The sequence below is a fragment of the Rhipicephalus sanguineus genome, chromosome 1, assembly GCF_013339695.2.
Source record: "Rhipicephalus sanguineus isolate Rsan-2018 chromosome 1, BIME_Rsan_1.4, whole genome shotgun sequence".
NCBI lineage: Eukaryota > Metazoa > Arthropoda > Arachnida > Ixodida > Ixodidae > Rhipicephalus > Rhipicephalus sanguineus.
Window position 1 is genome coordinate 92409710 of NC_051176.1, and position 19434 is coordinate 92429143.

The 19434-nt window shown below is 47.3% G+C and overlaps 1 protein-coding gene and 1 pseudogene across 1 annotated transcript; both read left to right on the top strand.

The window, feature by feature from the left end:
- Nucleotides 1–4761: 4761 nt before the first annotated feature.
- LOC119394078 (Duffy receptor gamma form-like) lies at nt 4762–15009 on the top strand. The gene is made up of 3 exons (XM_037661304.2): nt 4762–4867; nt 11443–11553; nt 13930–15009. Exons 1-3 carry the CDS (start codon nt 4782–4784, stop codon nt 14981–14983), a joined length of 1251 nt encoding a protein of 416 aa, XP_037517232.1. The 5' UTR covers nt 4762–4781; the 3' UTR covers nt 14984–15009.
- Nucleotides 15010–15028: 19 nt separating this feature from the next.
- Nucleotides 15029–17867, top strand: LOC119407253 (zinc finger CCCH domain-containing protein 13-like; annotated as a pseudogene).
- Nucleotides 17868–19434: the final 1567 nt, after the last annotated feature.

Genomic DNA, 19434 nt, shown 5'->3' on the forward strand with positions numbered 1-19434 from the left:
AAGAGACAGCGACTGTAGACTGTCTTGTACTTTCAGGCATCGAAGATGATTATTTTGACGTTAAAGAACACAGAATATCGTGGGTACAGCGCGCAACATCAGAAGGAAAAGAAAACGACACACAAGAAAGAGCGCTGACTTTCAACTAACTTTATGAAGGTGCTCCGGCCGTTTTATACATGGTGCAGGTACCGTGCGCATGCTCGATAACACGTGTGATACTATGTATGACTACGCTAACTAAGAAAAGAATATTCTATATCGGATAAGTGAAGAGAAGGTGTACTAATGCACTGATCCGAGGCCTCCTGATAAAAAAACGTCTATAATTTCTCTTTCATGCTTCGTTTTTGCTTTTTTCAGAAACCTTGTCTTATGGAATACAGGACTGCACTTGCATCCTGCAATGTAAAGCAATATGGCTACCATACCCATTCTTGACGTTGTACGCATGCTGCCTAGCTCGATCATTAAAACATTGCCCTGTTGACTATATATAATTCTACAGGTTAACGGTATTCATTGACAAACATTGATTGGCATTCTGGTGAAGCTGGCTCATGACGTATGTTACATGGTCGATCAATTCTTGCAATTCAGGACACACACTTTTGAAAGCTGCACGGGGTGTAAAAAACATTAATATCATATCTGGTTGCTATTTCTTTAAGCTGTGAGACACCTATGTACATAGGGTATGACATGCAATGGTCTTTTCATCTTTGTTTTCCCTTTGGCCGTGTTTTGGCGCTTACTTTCTGTAGGAGGCTTTCGCAAACGGGTACGACGACGCTGTTGGGGTAGCCAGCAGCTTTTAGTTATCAATCTGCGTAGTGAGACTAGCCTCAGCTTGTGCTCACATGACTTATGAAGGGCGGCCTTGAATACACGTGGTGGCAATGCCTCTTTTGATTACCTTTGAATGGCACTGTCAAAAGGGAGGACATTCTTAGCGCTCCTAGGTTGATAGCTCCAGAAAGTATGCCTGTTGTCAGAGAATGAAATGAGAACGTCTAAATATTGTATGCACTTGTCTTTGGCAATTCAAATGTGAAATTGGCCCCCATGAGTGCTCTTTGAAGACATTGAGCACGGCCGTAACTTTATCATTAAAACAATTTGTCTGCTCTCTTCACAAGCACAGGTAGTCGTCAACATAACGATACACTGGCGTACAGGCACACATGCAAGGCTCGCAGAAATGGGTTGTGTATTACGGATAAAAAGAGTCTCAAAGAAGTGGGGCTAGTGATGAACCTAATACATATGCCGTTGCGTTGGATTAAGAATTGCCCATCGTGGGTTGTTGTTGTCGAACTAAGATAAAATTCTAGGAGCGTGATAAAATTGTCAGAGTTCAGCCTATAGCGTTCTGAAACTGCGGCTCCTGTTCTTCAAAACACTTTCGCACTGCACACAAAGAAGGCCATCACGTGGAACTGAGTAATAAAGGTCCTCAATGTCTATTGAAAATCTCACGACGTTGGAATGGAACCCCATCTGTAGTTCCTTGACCAGTTCAGTGGAGCTTCTTATTAGGAACGGATCTCAAAAGTCAGTTTTTCAATTTGTCCTGAAGAAACTGTCCTACATGTTTCTGCCATGACGATCTCTCCAAAACTATCACTCTGAAAGAATGCTCCGGCTTGTGCGTTTTGCAAGAGAAAAAGCTCCAAGTAGCCTCTTCAGAACTCACTAGCTTTCTTAGTGTCTCCAAATTCATGTCCTTGGTCAGCTTCAGCACTTTTCTTCTGCTGTTTGGGGTCAAATTTTATGGGCTCAAAATGTTTGTTAATAGCCGTGGCTGCTTTTGCCTGAAATAATTCTTGCGGAAGCACCACGAATCCGCCTCTTTATCTTCTCTTGTTAAAGAACACAGTCCTTTCGAAAGTACTTACAGAAATGCCCTGGAGGGCTTCCGCGAGGTGTTTTTGTAGAGCGCCGACAGAAAAACCTATGCGGAGCGCGCCGGCGGTATCCTACCTAGCATGCAATCGAGGCGCGTCCGATAGAGGGCGACTCTGTAACTCCGAGGCCATTTAGTGGAGCTTGTGACATAATAGCTAGGCTTAATTCACAGTTAACAAACTTTCTGCTTCCTTTTCTTATGTGCATGGTAGCACTGTATTAGGAAAACAAACCAAACAAAAAAAATGCTTTCGCACCCACTTGGTGGCTTCACGGCTGTGGCGTCATACTAGTGGGTATGAGGGTGCTGGTTTGATTCCTCCCATCTACATTATGAAGAGGTCAAATGTAACAGTGCCCATAAAGAACCCAAGGTTGCACAACTGATCAGGATTCCCCACTGTCATTGTCGTATCGGGGTTTGGAGTTTTGGCACTACAACCCCCTCCCCTGACTTAATGTTATTGTTTTTCTATATACACTTTTGCCCCTGTTATCACTGATCAACACTCTAAGGCAAACAGGAGTATCTGCGGCGTCTACCAGCCACACAACGCTCATCATCCCGGTTGCTTGCTTTTCTTTCGCGAAAACTGTGCGCTGGCTACTTTCCTATCATGAATGCTAGTCATGCTGACAGCCCACATGTTCGTGATTGGGAAGCACTTTGCACGCAATGAAACGCAAGGAAAGTCCGCGAGATAGGAACAATTGTTGGTGGTAAAAGAGCCCGAATACGCCCTTTTTTTTTTTTTTTTGAGTTTACGGAGCCGCAACTCCTGTTCAAAATGCGGTGTCGGCGACGCGCGCGTTATTTCGCCACTTCGAGGACCGCCTTCGTGCACTCGTTGCTGCCGGCAGTAAACTGATGCTGGCGAAAGAGCGAGATAGGCGAGATCGCACGAATGATATGCCGGGTGTGATGCACATTCGATGAATGCACAGTGTTAGAAAGAAATATATGTGATGACACCAATGACGCCGCAGTAAAGGTTACCAAAGTGCCCACTACTGGCGTTAACATCAAATCATTTCAAAACTATTTCGGAACATCGCAGCGCAGCGGACGAAAGAATCATGCGGCTTCGTCGATGCTTGCGCGTAGGTTTGTACGGTGTCCGTTACCGAGCGTCCTTGTTAGTTGTATGCAGCGCGTCACCTGCTAAGCTCACCAGTTAAGTGCCGGGACGTTCCTGTCGCTGTAACGTACGCGTGCGTTTGTTTGTGCGAAGCGTGATTTCTCTGCGCTCGGAAAGCACCGGACCGAACGTTCGCTGTAATGTACGCGTGCGTTTGTTCATGTGCAGCGTGATTTCCGTGCTCGGAAAGCACGGACCGAGCAAAAGTGTGCGAGTACGTTCTCAGGCCAGTGCGGTGACAGCGAGCTGCTTTCATTTCTGCAAGCGCCACGCACCTAATTGAAGCGGTCCGCACAAGGGTGCAGCAGCAAACGGCGTGTCTGGGTTTACTGTTCTTAAAAGCGTGCAGTACACTTACACAGCGGCAACAGCGCTAAGCCACATGCACCTAGCAGCAGTCATGATGATTGTTCATAGGTGTGTGGGTTCGTCGCGGAGAAGTGCGCAGCGCATTTGTCAGTAGCTGTCGTCACGCCCCTGCGTATTTCCAATGCTTATCTGTGTGGGCATCACCGCACTCGCGCGAAGTCGTAGTAATCACTGGTCGACCGTCCATGCGCTTACCATAAAGGCGCAAAATTGTAAGTTCTTTTCATTAATATACATGACCGATATTCGAAAAGATCGAATATTCAAGTTCTTTCGAATATTCGAAACTTCTCGAATACTGGTCTTCGAATCGAATGCGAATATTGCAGATGTAATATTCGACTGATATTCGAAACTTTCAAATATTCGCACACCTATAATAAATACATAACACTGCCGTAACTTGAGCAGATGCTGTTAAAATCTGGTATCATGGAAAGCTGGCACCAGGAATATGAATCAAGGTAGCAATGCCTCATATCTTCCTATCTTTTCCCCAGCCTTTGTTTTGCCCAGTCCTGTATAATATGTGAATGTATTACATCTAAAAAAAATGTGTAGTACTGCTCTCTTAGCACTTAGCAGTTTGTTCGAGGAGGCTAATGATTTGGTAGCGCAAGGCATGTCTCTCGTGCAATGTTGCGTCTGACTTGCCCTTTACTGCTAGATGGTGTGACAAACTGATTAACCTACTCAACAGGATAAAAGGGCTCCTAAAACAGCCCTTGAAGATACAAAGAACAAATGCGTTATTTCTCCTGGCGTTTCCAGTCTTTTGGCACAAGTAATGACGCCAGAAGTCTGTCACGTGACATAATGAGGAAATAAGCTCTCAACTGGTCCATATACGAGAGGTGTCAGTTGTGAATTGTCTCTACCCTGCTTTGCCATGCAGTCGCACACTGTTCTGCTTTGTGTCAACATGACTATCACAGATCAAACTGATTTTGCTTCGTTTTGTGCATTTTCGACTGTGCAAGTGGAGGTAACATCATGTAGCCGAAAAGCACGAAATCTTGTTAGGCTCAACACTTAGTGCTGACATGTCATCATTTTTATGAAAAAATAAATGGTGAGAAGGGGGTAGCTCCTGTAGGAAAGGTAATGAAGGTGAGAAATATAAACCACTTGGTTCAGGGGCCCTTTAAGCTATATAATTCAGTCACAATTATGCCAGCAGGATAACCCTTCGGTTCCTCTTTCGGTCGTTATTGCAGACACGCCGGTCACGTCGTCCTCCTCAACCGCTGGCCTGTCCCCCGTCAGTGAGGCAGCGGATTGCCGATCGATTGGGACTTGCCCGGCTCCACCAGGCCAGAGCTTACCACTCATGCGCCGCTCGACCTGGGGTCTTCCACTTTCGCCATGGGCCCACAGTCTGTAGGCTCAACTTACGGCCCTTCCTTCTCTCTGTTTGGTGATCGAGATGAGCTGGTCTCGCTTGATGGCAGGTGAGGGCTACTGCTGTTACATAAGCTTGGCAGTGATAATACTGGTGCAAATGGATGCACAAATACAGTCGAACCTGGTTACATGAAACTATCAAAGAAGAAGAAACAGCTCAGTGTGAGGGATATTCAATGTAATGCCTCTTAATAAAATACTGGATGTCGTAAAAGTGCACACTATCTATGAGAGCAATGCTTATATGTAAGCTTATAGAGTGAAACCCCAGTACTGCAGAATCTGGTGATACGATTACGGCACGTACGAATTTCGGGGTCATAAAATTTCTGTGGTCCCAGCCAAACCTCATCAGCCTGCAGTGAGCTATGGTACGGTTGTTGTGAACACCTTTCACCTCGTAATTTTTTAAACACACGTTTGCTACAAATGCTTGAAGTGCGCTATATTGACAGTCGTTAGTTTTGTTCAATTTAACTGTAGATTTTGCTATATATTCTCCTTGTAAGTTTACCATATTGGGAAATTGTTCAGTATGAAGATGATTTGATGATGATGGGCTTGATGTAGTCTGGTTTGACTGTACTTTCAAGAAGTAGCATTATTTCCTGCGCAATAAATTGCTTTCATTGTGTTCCTAATCTCTAGTTGATAAATTTTTTTTGTGATAGGCAGTAATATTTATATTTAAAATATATTTCATTAGAATTGCGCTTGGTTTCGTTTCATTTGGATCCACTTAAAAAGTTCAAATTTGATATTCACACACCCTTATAAACACCACTGCGCTGAGCTGTTCTTTGTTTTTTTGTCATGTTTAAAGAATGTTGCAAAAAGTTGTTACTATGTAGCCTTGTTAATTTTTCATTTGGGTAATCTTTTGCAGCACAATGATAAGTAGAGACTGTTTTTTTTTAGGCAAATGCCTAGTTTGTTCCTTACGCTCCTATCGTGCCACTTTGATATTAGCATGAATAAGAGGCTAAGGAGGGCATTATAGTATTTATCGTGCCTATAAATGCCTATTTTTGGTGTTTGTGCATACTTTTTATTTATTTATTTACAATACTGCTACTCTCCTTCGAGAGTGTGGCAGTTTGGCAATCAATAATTTTCACATAAAATGTAAAAAAAAGAAATGTAGACGTAAAAATTGCAAGCATTAACAGGACATGAAGATCATAAAAACAATGAGCAGTACTGAAGTTACCACTATATGTCAATAATACACAATGTATACAATAACCACAAGATACAAAGCAAGTTATAGCCATTATACAAAGCTAGACCTTGCCGAACGGTGATAGAAACAAACTATATCATTCAAGAAAGGCAATCATGTTAGCATTGGTATCATGAGGGAAAAGTAAATAAAACAGATGTGACAGGAATAACAAGCACTGAAAGCATATTTCAAAAAATAGCTATACTTCGAGAGGAACGTTTCTAAAAAGATGTGTTGCTTAAAGGACCCCTGACACCAAAATTGAAACCTCGAGATCTTTGTGTTGTTTGACTTTCCTGTATACGGGGGCACATCTGACCGATTATTAGTGACGAACGTTGCCTTTAAGATATCTTAATTTGGTTTTAAAGTAAGCGTGAGTGCTCACTTGAGTTGGCTGCACCTTGCGACATCCTGGTACCAGGTAGCTAGAGGCCCCGTGTGACGTGTCCACGAGTAAAGCAAGTATTGTGGACGTCACAGAAGGTTGCGGGCGAGGCCTATTGTTCCGCACCCTCTGGCTCTGTTGTCGGGCTGCTTTCGAGGTAGTTTTCGTGAGGGGACACGCGCTTAACAGGTTTAACCATACCGAGGCACACATACTTTCAATTTCTACGCGCGGGGGCCCGATTTGAAAACCGCGCTGTCAACGTCACCACAGCTTGAGTGCACGTGGTCTTTGACGCTCCCCCGCAGGGGCGCCGGTTTTGTGGTTTTTAGGCGGGCGTTTTGAAGTGATCTAAAATGGTCACAATTAACTACGCTAGAATTAGTTGTACGATACGCTAGAGCATTTACGATTTAATTTAGAGATTACCAGACACAAGAGCTACAAATTACAGCAAAAAAGTCACTAACAAAAATTTCGCTGTCAGGGTCCTTTAACTAACGAACAGTAGATCTGGACCGGTGGTCTGGATGCATATCTACTGTGTATGGCGCACAGTTTTTTCTATCTGTGCGATAAATTCTGATATGATTCGGAGTTGGTGATAGTGGCATCAAGTTGGTCCTCGCTATCGCGACGCGGCGGGAGAATGAATACTCAAACGTGTTGTTTTCATGCGTATTCTGTCAATGTGCGATGCATGTTTATTGCGTGTTTGCCGAGCCTGTGAAAACGAAAGGTATTTGGATGAATCTATCTTGTAGTTATTTTTTACTAGCTGAAAAGGGAATTTTAAGCGAGCGTGTTTGTTCTTTGTGGACAGTGTTTGTAAACCTGACTGAGTTAAAAGATGTGTTGGCGAATCTGTGCGCCTAATTTGTTGTAAATAAATCTTACAGCTTTCCTTTGTATTGCTTCTAGTTTGGTTATATTAGTCAGCATATACGGAAACCAGACAGTGTTTGCATATTCTAGAACTGGTCTTACAATGATGTGTAAGCTAGCAGCTTCGTTGGCGTTGTTGAGAGCGCTAGAGTTCATTTAGGAAGAATAGTTTGCGTAGCGCCTTTGAAGTATATTAGCGATGTGTTTGTCCATTTGAGATCAGAAGTCGGTGTAACTCCTAGATATTTATGTTCCTCAACTTTATTAAGGGAGACGTGGGTCTTAAAAATGGTTTTTTAAAAGTTGGGTGAATGGCATGAAATTTAATACACTTATTCAGCTTTTTCTGCAGATTCAAAATCTCTAAGTAGATTTTTAATAGCTGCATTCGAACAAAAGATATGCAATTTCTAACAAAGTATGTGGCAAGATTGCCAGGGAAGTGGTTAGCCGGTGATGCTACAGTAAAACCTCGTTAATTCGAAGGCCTCGGGACCGAGAAAATATCCCAATTAAGCGGATTCCCAATTATCCGAAACAACGCGAAATCAAAGAAATCAGCCAGAAAACGTGATGTACGGAAGTCACACCTTATTGTGGCAAGTCAGCCTACTTGGAGAAAAATTCCTCCATGCGTGACTGACGCGTTCGGTAGTTCCAGCACTGAAAGTCATATTTTCCAGCCTGTCAATGAGGCGCAGCATCTCAGCCTCGCCGCCGTTGCACTCGACGAAGCTGCGCACAACACTCAAGACATCGATGACATCCGCCAAAGGGGGTGCTCGGGAGGGCTCGTCATCGCTGTCAACATTAGAGGCCGAATCGGTCGATCTCGCAGCTATCTCGCTGTCGATGTCGGCGTAACACGTCTGCACTGTGCACTCGACATTTGCGTACTCGGAGAATCCGATTGGAGTGCACTCCTCGTCCGCGTGCAAAGCCTCATATCGAGCGCAGAGAGTCTCCCCTTCTTCATCAAACGGGAAGTGACACGGTGCAGGTGACAGCAAACTCAGCGGAGGTTGCCTCTTCTTTCACAAAACTGGCGGTGCTCAAAAACCGTTGAATAACGGTGGCCTCCACCTGCCTCCATGCGTGAACAATGAGGCAAATACCACGAGGAGGTCAATGTTATACTCCTTTCCGTTGTCATAGCAAAGGAGCATTCGCTTCAACAGATTGTAGCGATATATTTTCCTGGTATGGTGTATGACGCCCTGGTCCATCGGCTGCGATAGCGACGTCGTGTTCGGGGGTAGAAAGACCAGCCTGATTGCCTGCAGGTTCTGAATGTCGCCGTGAGCTGGGCAATTATCGACGACGAACAAAACGCTGCGCCCTGCGGCCGCAAACTTGCGGTCAAGGTGCCGCACGTATTCTTCAAAGAGTGCAGCCGTCATCCAAGCTTTCTGTTGTTTTTATAGATCAGGTCATCCTTGGATGGCAGTCGTGCATTTTTGAAAACAACGAGGCTTTTCTGTCTTCCAATAACAAGCAGTGGCAGCTTGTGCTCACCGCACATGCTTGCACCAAACAAAACAGTGATTCTATCTTTGTTCTGTTCCGCCCCTAATGTCTGCCTCCTTCAAAGCGAACGTCTTCGTAGGCAACATTTTGTAGAACAGACCAGCTTCATCAAGGTTGTAAACATCTGCTGCTTTCCAGCCGTCGACAACAGACTGATCCGCGCTGCCACTCTCGCCACAAACAGTCACGAATGTCAGGTGTTGCGCTCCCTTAAATCGGCAAAACCATCCATTGCTGCATTTAAACTCAGGAATGTCCAAGTTGCAGCGCCAGTGGTTGGCCTTCTCACGCAAATGGTCCCATTCACAGGAAGGTGTGCTGCGTTGGCTTTCTGCAGCCAGTTGATCAGAGCTGCTTTCAACGTCGGCGTACGTAGGCGGGGCGTACGGTGACGTACTTTGACGCGTGCGGTGTCTTGCTGTAAGCATCGAGAATTTTCTCCTTATTCTTGATGATGTTGCACAGCGTTGACAGAGGACGTGGTGCTTTTCGGCGAGAGCCGTTTCGACGCCGTCGACTTGCTGGCCTCTTCAATTAAGCACACCTTTTCGTGCAGGGACAAGCTCTTGTACTTCGGCATCTTCCTTCCAAGCACACCTCAATCAACTAATTCACAGGGAAGACACTCATGCGGAGACAGGAGACAAATGGAGCAGTCGCACCGAATCGCACAATGCTCGCCAGCCGACATCCAAATGGCACAAAGACTCCACAAAACATTCACTTTGCTAGAGTGGCTAAAATCGCTGTTGAGATGATGATGATCATGATCGCAACCGCACGCATCGCCGCCTGGCAATTGCTAAAACATGGCGTCTACGACGTATTTCCGGTAAAAAAAACATGGCCTTCGAGATCCGTACATCAAAAAAAAAATGCATGTTTTAGTTACAGCCTCCGAGATTCGCAACACCCTTTGCATATCTTGGGAGTCGCGGCCAAGTGTGCCAATTAACCGGGAAGTCGCAGATGGCCGCACCAATTATCGGTTAAATTTACATGTAAAAATTTGGGACCACGCAAATAATACAAATTATCGGGATTCCAATTAACTGAGTACAATTACCGAGGTTTTACTGTATTTATTTTATAATATTGTTCACCAAATTATAATTCTCGATTTTCAGAAATAGTATGCAGCAAAAAATTTCACTCACATTTACGTCTGTTTATTTTGCATTCAAAGTTTGTTGAAGACAATCGGATTAGCATCACCGGCTAAACCAGCTCTTGGCAGCCTTGCCACATACTTTGTTTCTGTGTTTGACAAAGCAAAGTTGCCAAAAATCCCGTAAGAAATATGCTTTTAGAGATTGCACATCTTTTGTACTAATGCAGCTACAAAAATCTAATTAGAGATTTGGAATCTGAGAAAAAATTGGATAAGTTTGTTAAATTTGTTTTGTTCAGTTACCCAGCTAATAAAAGAAATAAAAAAAAAGACACGCGTCTCCCTTAAGGAGTGTGTTGTTAAGGGTGTACGGTTAGCTGGATGGTTTTGTGAAAGACTTAGATATGCCTATAAGTGCCTGTAAATGCCTATTTTCAAAACTGGTGCCTATATGAACAGTATTTCGCCTCAAGTTTCGCTTCCCGGTGCGGCTTGAACACTCATTCATGTTAACGCGCAACATTGATGGTACGGAACGCTATGGGTTCAACCTAGTCCTCTAGTTCAACTCTCGGAAAAGAGCCGTTAGCAGCAGAAACGGGACACATCGGTGAGCATGCGCTGCCATGCTGAAATGACGCGAGCGGTCGGCGAGACGCGAGATGCCGAGAGTCGTCAGGGGAGAGTGAAGAGCAGAAGACGAAATAGAAATGTGATGTGCCGCGGCTTTGTTTAGTTTGTAATTTACTTTTTAAGGTGTCACCACAAGGGGAGAAAGTTCTATGCGATTCGACCCAGCCAATAGGAAGAATCCCTCCTGCTCTTTTAGCGATCTGGATGTCTGCTCCAGCTCGACCCTTCTCAGTCATGCCGGAAAGAAAGGCACAGAGGTGTCCGTTGATTCGAAAGTGGACACTTGACTCACCAGCTGCAGAATAAGCGGAGAGTCCGTGTTCTGCAAAGCGTGCGTGAATAAGGACAATTGCACGGCTACGTTCAACTGTGGTGCTTGTGCACCACCTTAAACATTTTTTTTTTTGTTTTCTGTTGTAAACAGTGGCCACGCACGCTTCCTTTGAAAATTATTTGCATTTATGTAAATTTTATTGTGTCTATATTACGATATGAAGGCCTAAAACATTGTTTTGCCTGCCTATTTTTGTGTGTAAAAGTGTTGATGCGGTTCTAATGATAAGACTCTACATGTGCTTTGATATTGTACCTTGACAACAGTGTTATGGGTGCAACTGTACAAGGGCATGTGATTCACCCACGGATTTTCAGCGTGCGAAATCACAAGATTTCAGGTGTTCTTTAGGCCACACTAACAGTGATGTTGTTTCTATTCACATTAGACATGTGTAGACAGAGTTCCATGTGATCACTGTACAGTTGCAAGATGTCAGTTGTCATTGTCTCTATTCTGGGTAGGAGTGTGCCTTTGTAGCATCGTACGATATGTCCTTTTGCTCTCCCTTGGTTTCAGCTGTGATGAAGACAGTGGCGGTGATGTAATGGTAGCCCGCCCAAGGCTACCACGGCACTCCTTTACCCAAGTCAAAAAAGCCATCTCAAGACCGTCATCATCACTCAGTCGGTGAGAAAACATTTTTTTTTTCTTTTTGTAGATTTCATTTTACTTTGGATATCAGCTCGCTGGTTGAAGGCAGACATCCACGCATGGGGATGAATGGATCTTTGCTTAAAAGACAGGGATATTTTAGGCTGTATCAATTGCAGTAGTCTTGACTGCAGTAAGCGGAAATGTAAATGCAGGCTCAGTAGAAGTTTGACGCTGTTTCTGGAAAAATGCATGCCAGGGCAAAATTCTTTTGGGATACAATGAGTGCTTTCTTGTGCATGTGTGCGAATACAGTTGCCGACCGTTTATTCGAACGCTGAAAATTCGGACGTGCCGTTTATTTGGACACCATCGCGGCACTGCCACTTGTCCCATTAAGTAATGTAAACTCGCGACCGAAAATTCGGACATCTCACATTGCGCGTTCGATTTTTCGGACTCCGGCTGGCTGATCGAGTGTGACGTTGAACGCCACGACAAACTGTCAGCAATGTTTACAATATTTTGTTAGGTTGCCAGCACACTGAAATGCTGCACTGGCGATAGCTAGAGATCGTGCCAGTGTCAAAATCCACGCAGAAATTGCCGATCTCGAAGGCTCCGTTTGTTAGCTATGCGTAACGGTTGCCTTTGGGCTTTAGCCAGTCAAGTATCCATTGAACGCTATTGCGGCCCAACAGCAGGCCAAGCCAAGCCGAAATCGGAATCAGCTCGGTGCGGCCTTTGAGGTGAATGACAGTGCGTACGAGTATGACGCGGATCCTAACTCGTACAAAGAGAGTACCCAACACAAGCGCTGCAACATCAACTAGCTCAACGTCGTTCCCTTTGGCGTTGAGGGTTTGCGCTGTCAGATGTTTGTGGCTAGGCCTGATCTGCGTCCCGAGCTTTGTGTCTCGCTCCCTGTTTGTTGCTTGGCGTGCGAGGCTTGATCTGCTGAAATTGCTCCGAAACCACACCCGTTCCGTGTGCGCCGTCGTAACTAAAGAAACGCGGCAACTACAAGGCCCTGACGATGGCAAAAATGCAGCGATTATTCGCCAAGTAGAAGGCAGCCGACCTCAATCCGAAGTTGCTTGGAGTTTTCGCCGGTTGCGCGATGAGATCATCCGTCAGCTACTCAAACCAGCGCATGTGGGCAGTGACTGCCGTGATGACGTGCCTCCCACAACACAGCCATCAAATGTGGATTCAGCGTGCCGTTGCAGTGCTATTGCCGACCCATAGGAGTGGCCACAGTGGCTGAAATACAGGCCGACTAGGTCGCGCCTAAGTGTGCATGTGTAAAGAAGCGCACTGACAAGTTTTTTCCGGCCGCTGGGTCAATACAGGTGCTTTTTCTAGTGAATTCTTTTTTTTTCGGACTCCCGATTATTCGGACTCTTCGGTGGTTCCCGCAGAGTCGAATAAACGGTCGGCGACTGTAGTTGAATATCATTATACCTCGTTATAATGAAATGTATACTATTAATGGGGGGGGGGGGGGGGGGGGGGGGGAGGGCTAAATGGATGGTGTGGACTAAGGGGGACGAATGACAGGTGCTTCTTGTAGTCTAGTCGTCCTTTAGCGCTTCACCCCCCTCGTTAGTAATGCAGCACCAACTAGCCCAAAAATTGGGGGACCCTTAAGCTTCGCCTTTAAGAGTTGAACGCGATAGCGAAATCCGGCCCCCAGTGCGCACTTCAACACTAAGTGCATACTTATTAATGTGTATTGTTACACACACACACGCACGCACTGCGCTGGCGCGAATTGTACAGGCTTTCGATCTAAAGCAAGAGTCGCATGGCTCCAAGATATACGCCGCGCGCCCGCCCCTCTCGGATGCCATGAAAAGTCGAGACATATTTCTCACAATGCATCACAGATGGCAGCACATTATCTAGCGTTTGCTGTGTTGGCTTGATATGTTTTCCGCTAGATGGACATAGTTGTCCGTTTTAGAGCTGTTTGAAAGTTCGTGTGTGTATTTAGCGGCGATGGCTGCACTATCCCGGTCTTTTCGACGTAGTTTGATGGCCTCGCGATTGCGCCTACAAATTGCCGTATGGGCTCGTTTTCGTCGTGACAACTGCCGAACAAAATGCGTTGAGACTCCTTTCACTGCATGACATTTATGTAGTGTTTTTTTCCGAAGCAGCTGCCAGTAACATCGTGGCTTTGTGGTAAGACACCTGCCTGCCACGCGAACGGCCCGGGTTCGATCCTCATTGGGACCGAAGATTTTATCGTTTGTTTTATTGCTACTTTCTCAATTTTTCGCTCACGGATGATTTTTCGATCACAACCAACGGTGCCGACGCCGACACCGGAATTTCTGCGACACGAGCTCTCTAACGCTATCGCGTTAAAACTACCACTCTACTAAGTTGTGTGTGTACTATTTGCAGGGTGCGTGCAGCTCTGGCCAAAGTTTCTCCTCCTCCAGCTTGCGGTGACCTACTGGGCAGCATTCTAGAGATGCAGTCTGTGTTCCATTCCAAGGGTGGACTCTCAGGTGCTATTGTGCAACGTGATGGTTCTCTGGATCTGCGTGCAGTGCCTTCAACAGCACGCAAGTGCCCCCGAAGTCCCCCCGGTTCGCCTGCCGAATCCCCGGCTTCTCCTCCACCTTCGAGCATAGGTGGTCACTCAGCGGGTTCGGCAAACCAGACTCCCAGCCGACGAGCATCAAGTGGTAGTGGCTACACCTCAGGCTGTGTTGGTGCTTCAGGGGACAATGGCACAACACCTAGTCGGCATGACGACCATGCACAACGGGAAGGTTGTGGTAGCTACCACCACTTGATGGTTCCCTCTCCACCAGATGCCTATGCCCGCAAGAATGGCCGGGACCGGACTAAAAACGGTCCGGTGGAGGAAGACGACGATATTGACATTTACAGTGACATCGATGATGGTGATGACAGTGGTGGTGGTGGTGATGGTGGGGGGGATGGTATGAATCATAATGGAGATGATACAGAACCTTCAGTGAACGGTGAAAGCCCTACAAGAGTGTCTACAGCAGTGTCCATTGGCAGAGAGAGTGTGCCACGACGTGTCCCAGCAAGCGTCGTGGACCACGACGAGGAAGCATCGTCGAGTGAAAACGAGCTGGTTATCGACGAGCAAGAAAATCCTGCTGATGTGCCAGAAGATGAAGAAGTTGCAGGTGATCACTTAAAAGCAGCTGGAGAGAGCGAGGAGGAGGGCCCCATCCTGGAAACGGCCAATGTGAGGAGCCCATCCCCCGAAAACGACGAGGGCACATCACAAGTATCAGATGAAGAGGGTGGGCTGGAAATCGTCGAGAATGGAAACTCAAGTGATGGTGAACAGGGTGAAGATGAAGTAATGGAGCCAAAGAAGGCGATGGTGGTGGTGATGAAGCAGGAGATGGTGATGAGGAGGAGGAAGTGGAGGAGGAGGAGGAAGAAGAAAAACCAGAAGTGCAACCGTTAGCTGAAGAGGAAGAAAGCTCACAGATGAACCCTGAAGAGAGAAGAAACAGGTTCAGCGCCAGTAGAAGACACTCCAGCATCCCCCACAGAAGAAGAGGGCCCTTCCTTCATGCAAGATGCGCCTGCATCTCCCCCAACTGAAGACAGTCCATCATCTCCGCTAGAAGCAACACCATCTCCTCCTACCCCTGTTGATGCGCCGGCATCGCCAACAGAAGACGTGGTCCCTGGGGCATCACCTATTGAGAGTGGAGAGGACTCCTCGGCACCTGTGTCTCCTGAAGCAGTGCAAGTAGATGAGCAAGCAGCAGAGGTTTCAAGAGAAGGTGAAGATGGGGAAGAAAATGACGAAAAGGTGATTGCAGACGCCAATGAAGGTGACGACGAGGACACACAGGACAATACCTCCTCGCCAAAGGAAATTGAGAGCCCGGAGGCTGAGCCAGAAGAGGAGGAGGGAGAAGAGCAGGAAGAGAGCAGTTTGGCAGCAGGTGGACCAGGTGACGACATTGCCTCCCCTGCACCGGAAGAATCGAAGGAGGCAGATGATGGCGGTGTCCTTGGTAACCTCCTAGATACTGAAGATATATCCTCTTCTGAAGAAGAAGGCCTCCTTGAGGATACCAGTAATGGCATGGAAGATATATCGGAGCCTGGTAGCACAGATGGCTTGGTAGACAATCTGGAGGCTGTTGTGAGGGAGCAGGAGGAGCCGTGGCGACAAGACCAAAAGGACAAGGAACGTCCACTACAGAAGGAGCGCAAGACCAAGCACAAGAAAGACACCTGTCATCATCGGAAGCACCGTCGTCACCGGCGGACAAACAGCAACAATGAGGACCGTGAAGAAGGTGAGATTGTTGAAGAAAGGTCGCCTTTATCTTCGAGCCGACGACGGAAGGAGGCAGAGACGTCTGCTGATGACTTGGCCGAGTTGGCACCACGCATCAACATTTCAGAGTTGCCACGGATACCCAAGCTCAAGAGAAGTGATAAAGCAGCGAGTCACACTGCTGACAGCGAATCTAGCCTTGGAGGTGATAGCACAAGCGCAGCGGTAGCATCGCATGCCGAAGTGAAGCGCACCAGTGTGTTGGGCCGAGTTGACTCTGGCAGTGATATCAGCTGGAAGAAGCTGTCAAAGCATTCACGGGAGCGTAGCTACCGAGATGGAAAGCAGCGGGATGACACAGTGTTATACAAGGAGCGTGAAATCAAGAAGCGTGAGAAGAAAAGTCGTGTCGAGCGCTCCGATAATCCGACACGCAAGGACGGTGATGCGAGAACAAGCTCTCCATCGCCACCTCCACCGCCCAAAAAGAAGGAACGACGCCCTGATCGGGAGCTGTACGTTCGCCCTGACAAGAAGCGTGACTGGAATAAAAAAGACAAGGAAAAGGAGAGATCATCATATAAGATAGCAAGTCATCATCATCATCATCATCTCACAAAGACCACAGGGACAAGTACAAGGAGAGAGACAAGCATAGCAGCAGTGGGAGCAGCAGCAAAGAGCACACTCGCCACAGCAGCAAAGACCGACGACGGAGCAGCTCAAAGAACGCCACGAGCACAGGCACAGCAGTCGCCATCGTAGAGACCACTCGGATGAGCGCTCATCAGAGAAGTCCTCCAAGCACAAGGATTCACGTCGAACAGATGACCGAGAGTCAAGACGCTACGATGACAGGGACACTAGGGACTCGAGGGAAAAGCGAGACTCGAGAGAAACTCGCAGCTCTAGGGAAACCAGGGATTCAAGGGACGATGGCAGCCGAGGGAGAGAGTCTAGAGATGCAAGAGATTCAAGGGATAGTAGGGAGTCGAGAGACAACAGGAATCAAGGGATGTGGCAAGGGACAGCAGAGAATCGAGGGACAGTAGAGAATCAAAAGACAGCAGGGAATCTAGGGAAAGCAGAGAAACGAGGGAGTCACGAGAAATAACTAGGGAGCCACGGCGGACCTGAAGAAAAATAAGGTGGTTGTTGAGAAGGACTACTGGCGCGATAAGCATGAGCGGCGAAAGAGAGGTCACCCAGTCCTTATTTGGAGGGAGGCAGAAGAGCACACACCCATAGAGTCTAAAGAGGTGATAGCCAAGGGTGACAGCATCATAATCAATGTAAATTTCAATCGCAGCAAGAAGGAAACAAAGGTGGCAGCCACGCCATCGAAGGATCCCGATACGCATTCGAAATCTAGCACGAGGGAGTCGAGGCCACGGAAACGTGAGGCCTCCTCTCCCGCCACTCCGCAATATGGAAGTGACAGTGATGTCAACGAGAGTTTGTCCAAAAAGAGACGCCGTCACCATCTGATTGGCCACGATGGTGATAGGGATGAGAGTGAAGCAAGTGACCAGGACAACGAGCAAGAGGCGATGGAGAGGTCGCCAGTTTCTCCGGCATATGACTTTGGTGATCAGGCATCAGCATCTTCGCCATCAGTGAGCGACGGCTTCGCTGACAACAAGCCAAGCACACCCCCAGAGGTGCACCCATCACCCCCATCACCTGGGTACTGCAGACAAGTCGCCAACATCATCACAAACAACTCCTCAGGCACCAGAGCCACCGTCGCCGCCTCTGCCACAGCCGCCATCGCCACCACTACCACAGCCGCCTATTTCAAGTGGCTCTGCCAACAGCTGTCACCACGGTCGCCCCCATCGCCGCCAGAAGACAATAGCTATGACCATGCGAGCCAACCAAAAGCCCGAGCCCACCGCCACCTCCGATGGTCGCAGCTTCAACAGCCACCGAGACTGATCCTCGCCCACCTCCTGAGCTCGAGCTGCCACCGCTTCCACCAGAACCAGAGCCGCCGACACGTGCCGTCAAGGCAACGGCAGTGTCTTTGCCTTTGACTCAGCCCGTGCCATCAATGACAAGTTGCAGCACCTGTGAGTGGCCCACCGGTTGCTCCCGACCATGGCGGGGAGCTACAGTTGCAACCACCAACCACCGTTCCTGCCAGCGCGGCCTCTGACTACTGTGATGGGCAATCTGGCAAGGTGCCTGGGCTCCTGCTGCAGCGCCCGTGATTCTTGGCCTTAGGGCGCCGTTTGTGCCACCTGCACTTGGCGCGCATTCTGCCTCCACCAATGGGCCTCTTGCCACTGAGGCCGCCGCCAGCACCTATTGTGCGGTTGACTGCCCGCCCATTGTCACTGCACCTGCCTGCTGCTCCCCCAACAACTCTGAGCCTGCCCCCTGAACCTGCAGCGCGAGTGACAGAGCAGACAGGTGTTGTGGACATGGATGTTTCAACGCCACTGCTGTATTCCCCACGGATATTCCCGTTTCACCTCCAGAGCCTGTTGCAGTGCCTCCCCAAACAGCACCTGCTGCACAGAAAGGGTCCTTCGACTCCCTTTTACCTACGGACCGAAAAAGTGGCAAAGGCAGTTCTAAGTCCAAGCGTCAACACTCCAGCAGTAGTGGTGGTGCTTCACAGGATGCCAAACATGTTATACACTTTGTAGTTGACAAGGCCAAGGGTGGTTCGTCGAACGTGACCCGGAGCCGGTCGGAATCCAATTTTAGCAGTCGTAGCAGGGACGAAAGCCAGCTCCAGATCCTCGACGAACTGCCAGCTCGGCTGTTGAGATGCAGGTCAAGGACAAGGTGAGTGCTGACACCAGTGGAAAAAAGCTTCTGTCGCATCCAACTTTTAAAAAGTTGCGTTCATCGAGTCATAAGTTGGCGTTTTATACATCGTCCTTTCCTGAAAAGTATGAATAGGATGCTAGGAAGAAATATGGTTAAAGCCACGAGCCTACACGTTGCAATGCTAGAAACTAGGCTTACGTGTCGAGTGTCTATAACATGTCGCTAATGGAACAGCTGCATTAGTTCGCCGCAGCATGACACCAGCAGCTACAGAGCCATGGTGGTAGTGCTGCATCTTTCCACTTGCAAGGTATTCACTTTGTGGATAGCCATTTGTGTAGTGTAGTCAGTTTTGGGTTGGCAAGCGGAAGTTAACTGTGAAGGCAGCAGCTAGTAGGGGTAACTTATTTGCTGGATAAAGGCAAGCAAGAAGCACGATATGAAAGTGTGAAGTACCTAATATTTTCCCTCTTTAATGCATTGTACTGCCTATCTCTGCAGTTGAAGAATTTTGTTATTTTGTTAATTTTCTAGTTAGGAGATTAAATTGGAGCTGCAGATGTGTGGACGCTTTCTTTTAAGTTAGCTCACAGGAATTATTTCCATGTCTCTTGTGTCCTGTGTTAGTCATTTTCTGACATATCACCAGAAACACTCCATTGTTTATACAAGTCATGCTGGTGTGCTTGCATTGCACGCCTTTAGATTTAAAAGAGTGTTAAATAAACTGTTAGTCCGGTGTTGTCGTCGGCCCATAGACGTACGCGTGGGTCGCGGTAGTCTCAAAAAGCGTAGACAGCCTCGAAACGGTTAAAAACAAGTTTATTCCTACTCAGATG

What these genes read in the sequence shown, in the direction of transcription:
- LOC119394078 (XM_037661304.2), top strand. Translation starts at nt 4,782, where the DNA reads ATGGGCCCACAGTCTGTAGGCTCAACTTACGGCCCTTCCTTCTCTCTG. An exon ending in CTGGTCTCGCTTGATGGCAG is followed by an intron (nt 4,868 to 11,442) that starts GTGAGGGCTACT and finishes CCTTGGTTTCAG; the next exon opens with CTGTGATGAAGACAGTGGCG. An exon ending in CCGTCATCATCACTCAGTCG is followed by an intron (nt 11,554 to 13,929) that starts GTGAGAAAACAT and finishes TACTATTTGCAG; the next exon opens with GGTGCGTGCAGCTCTGGCCA.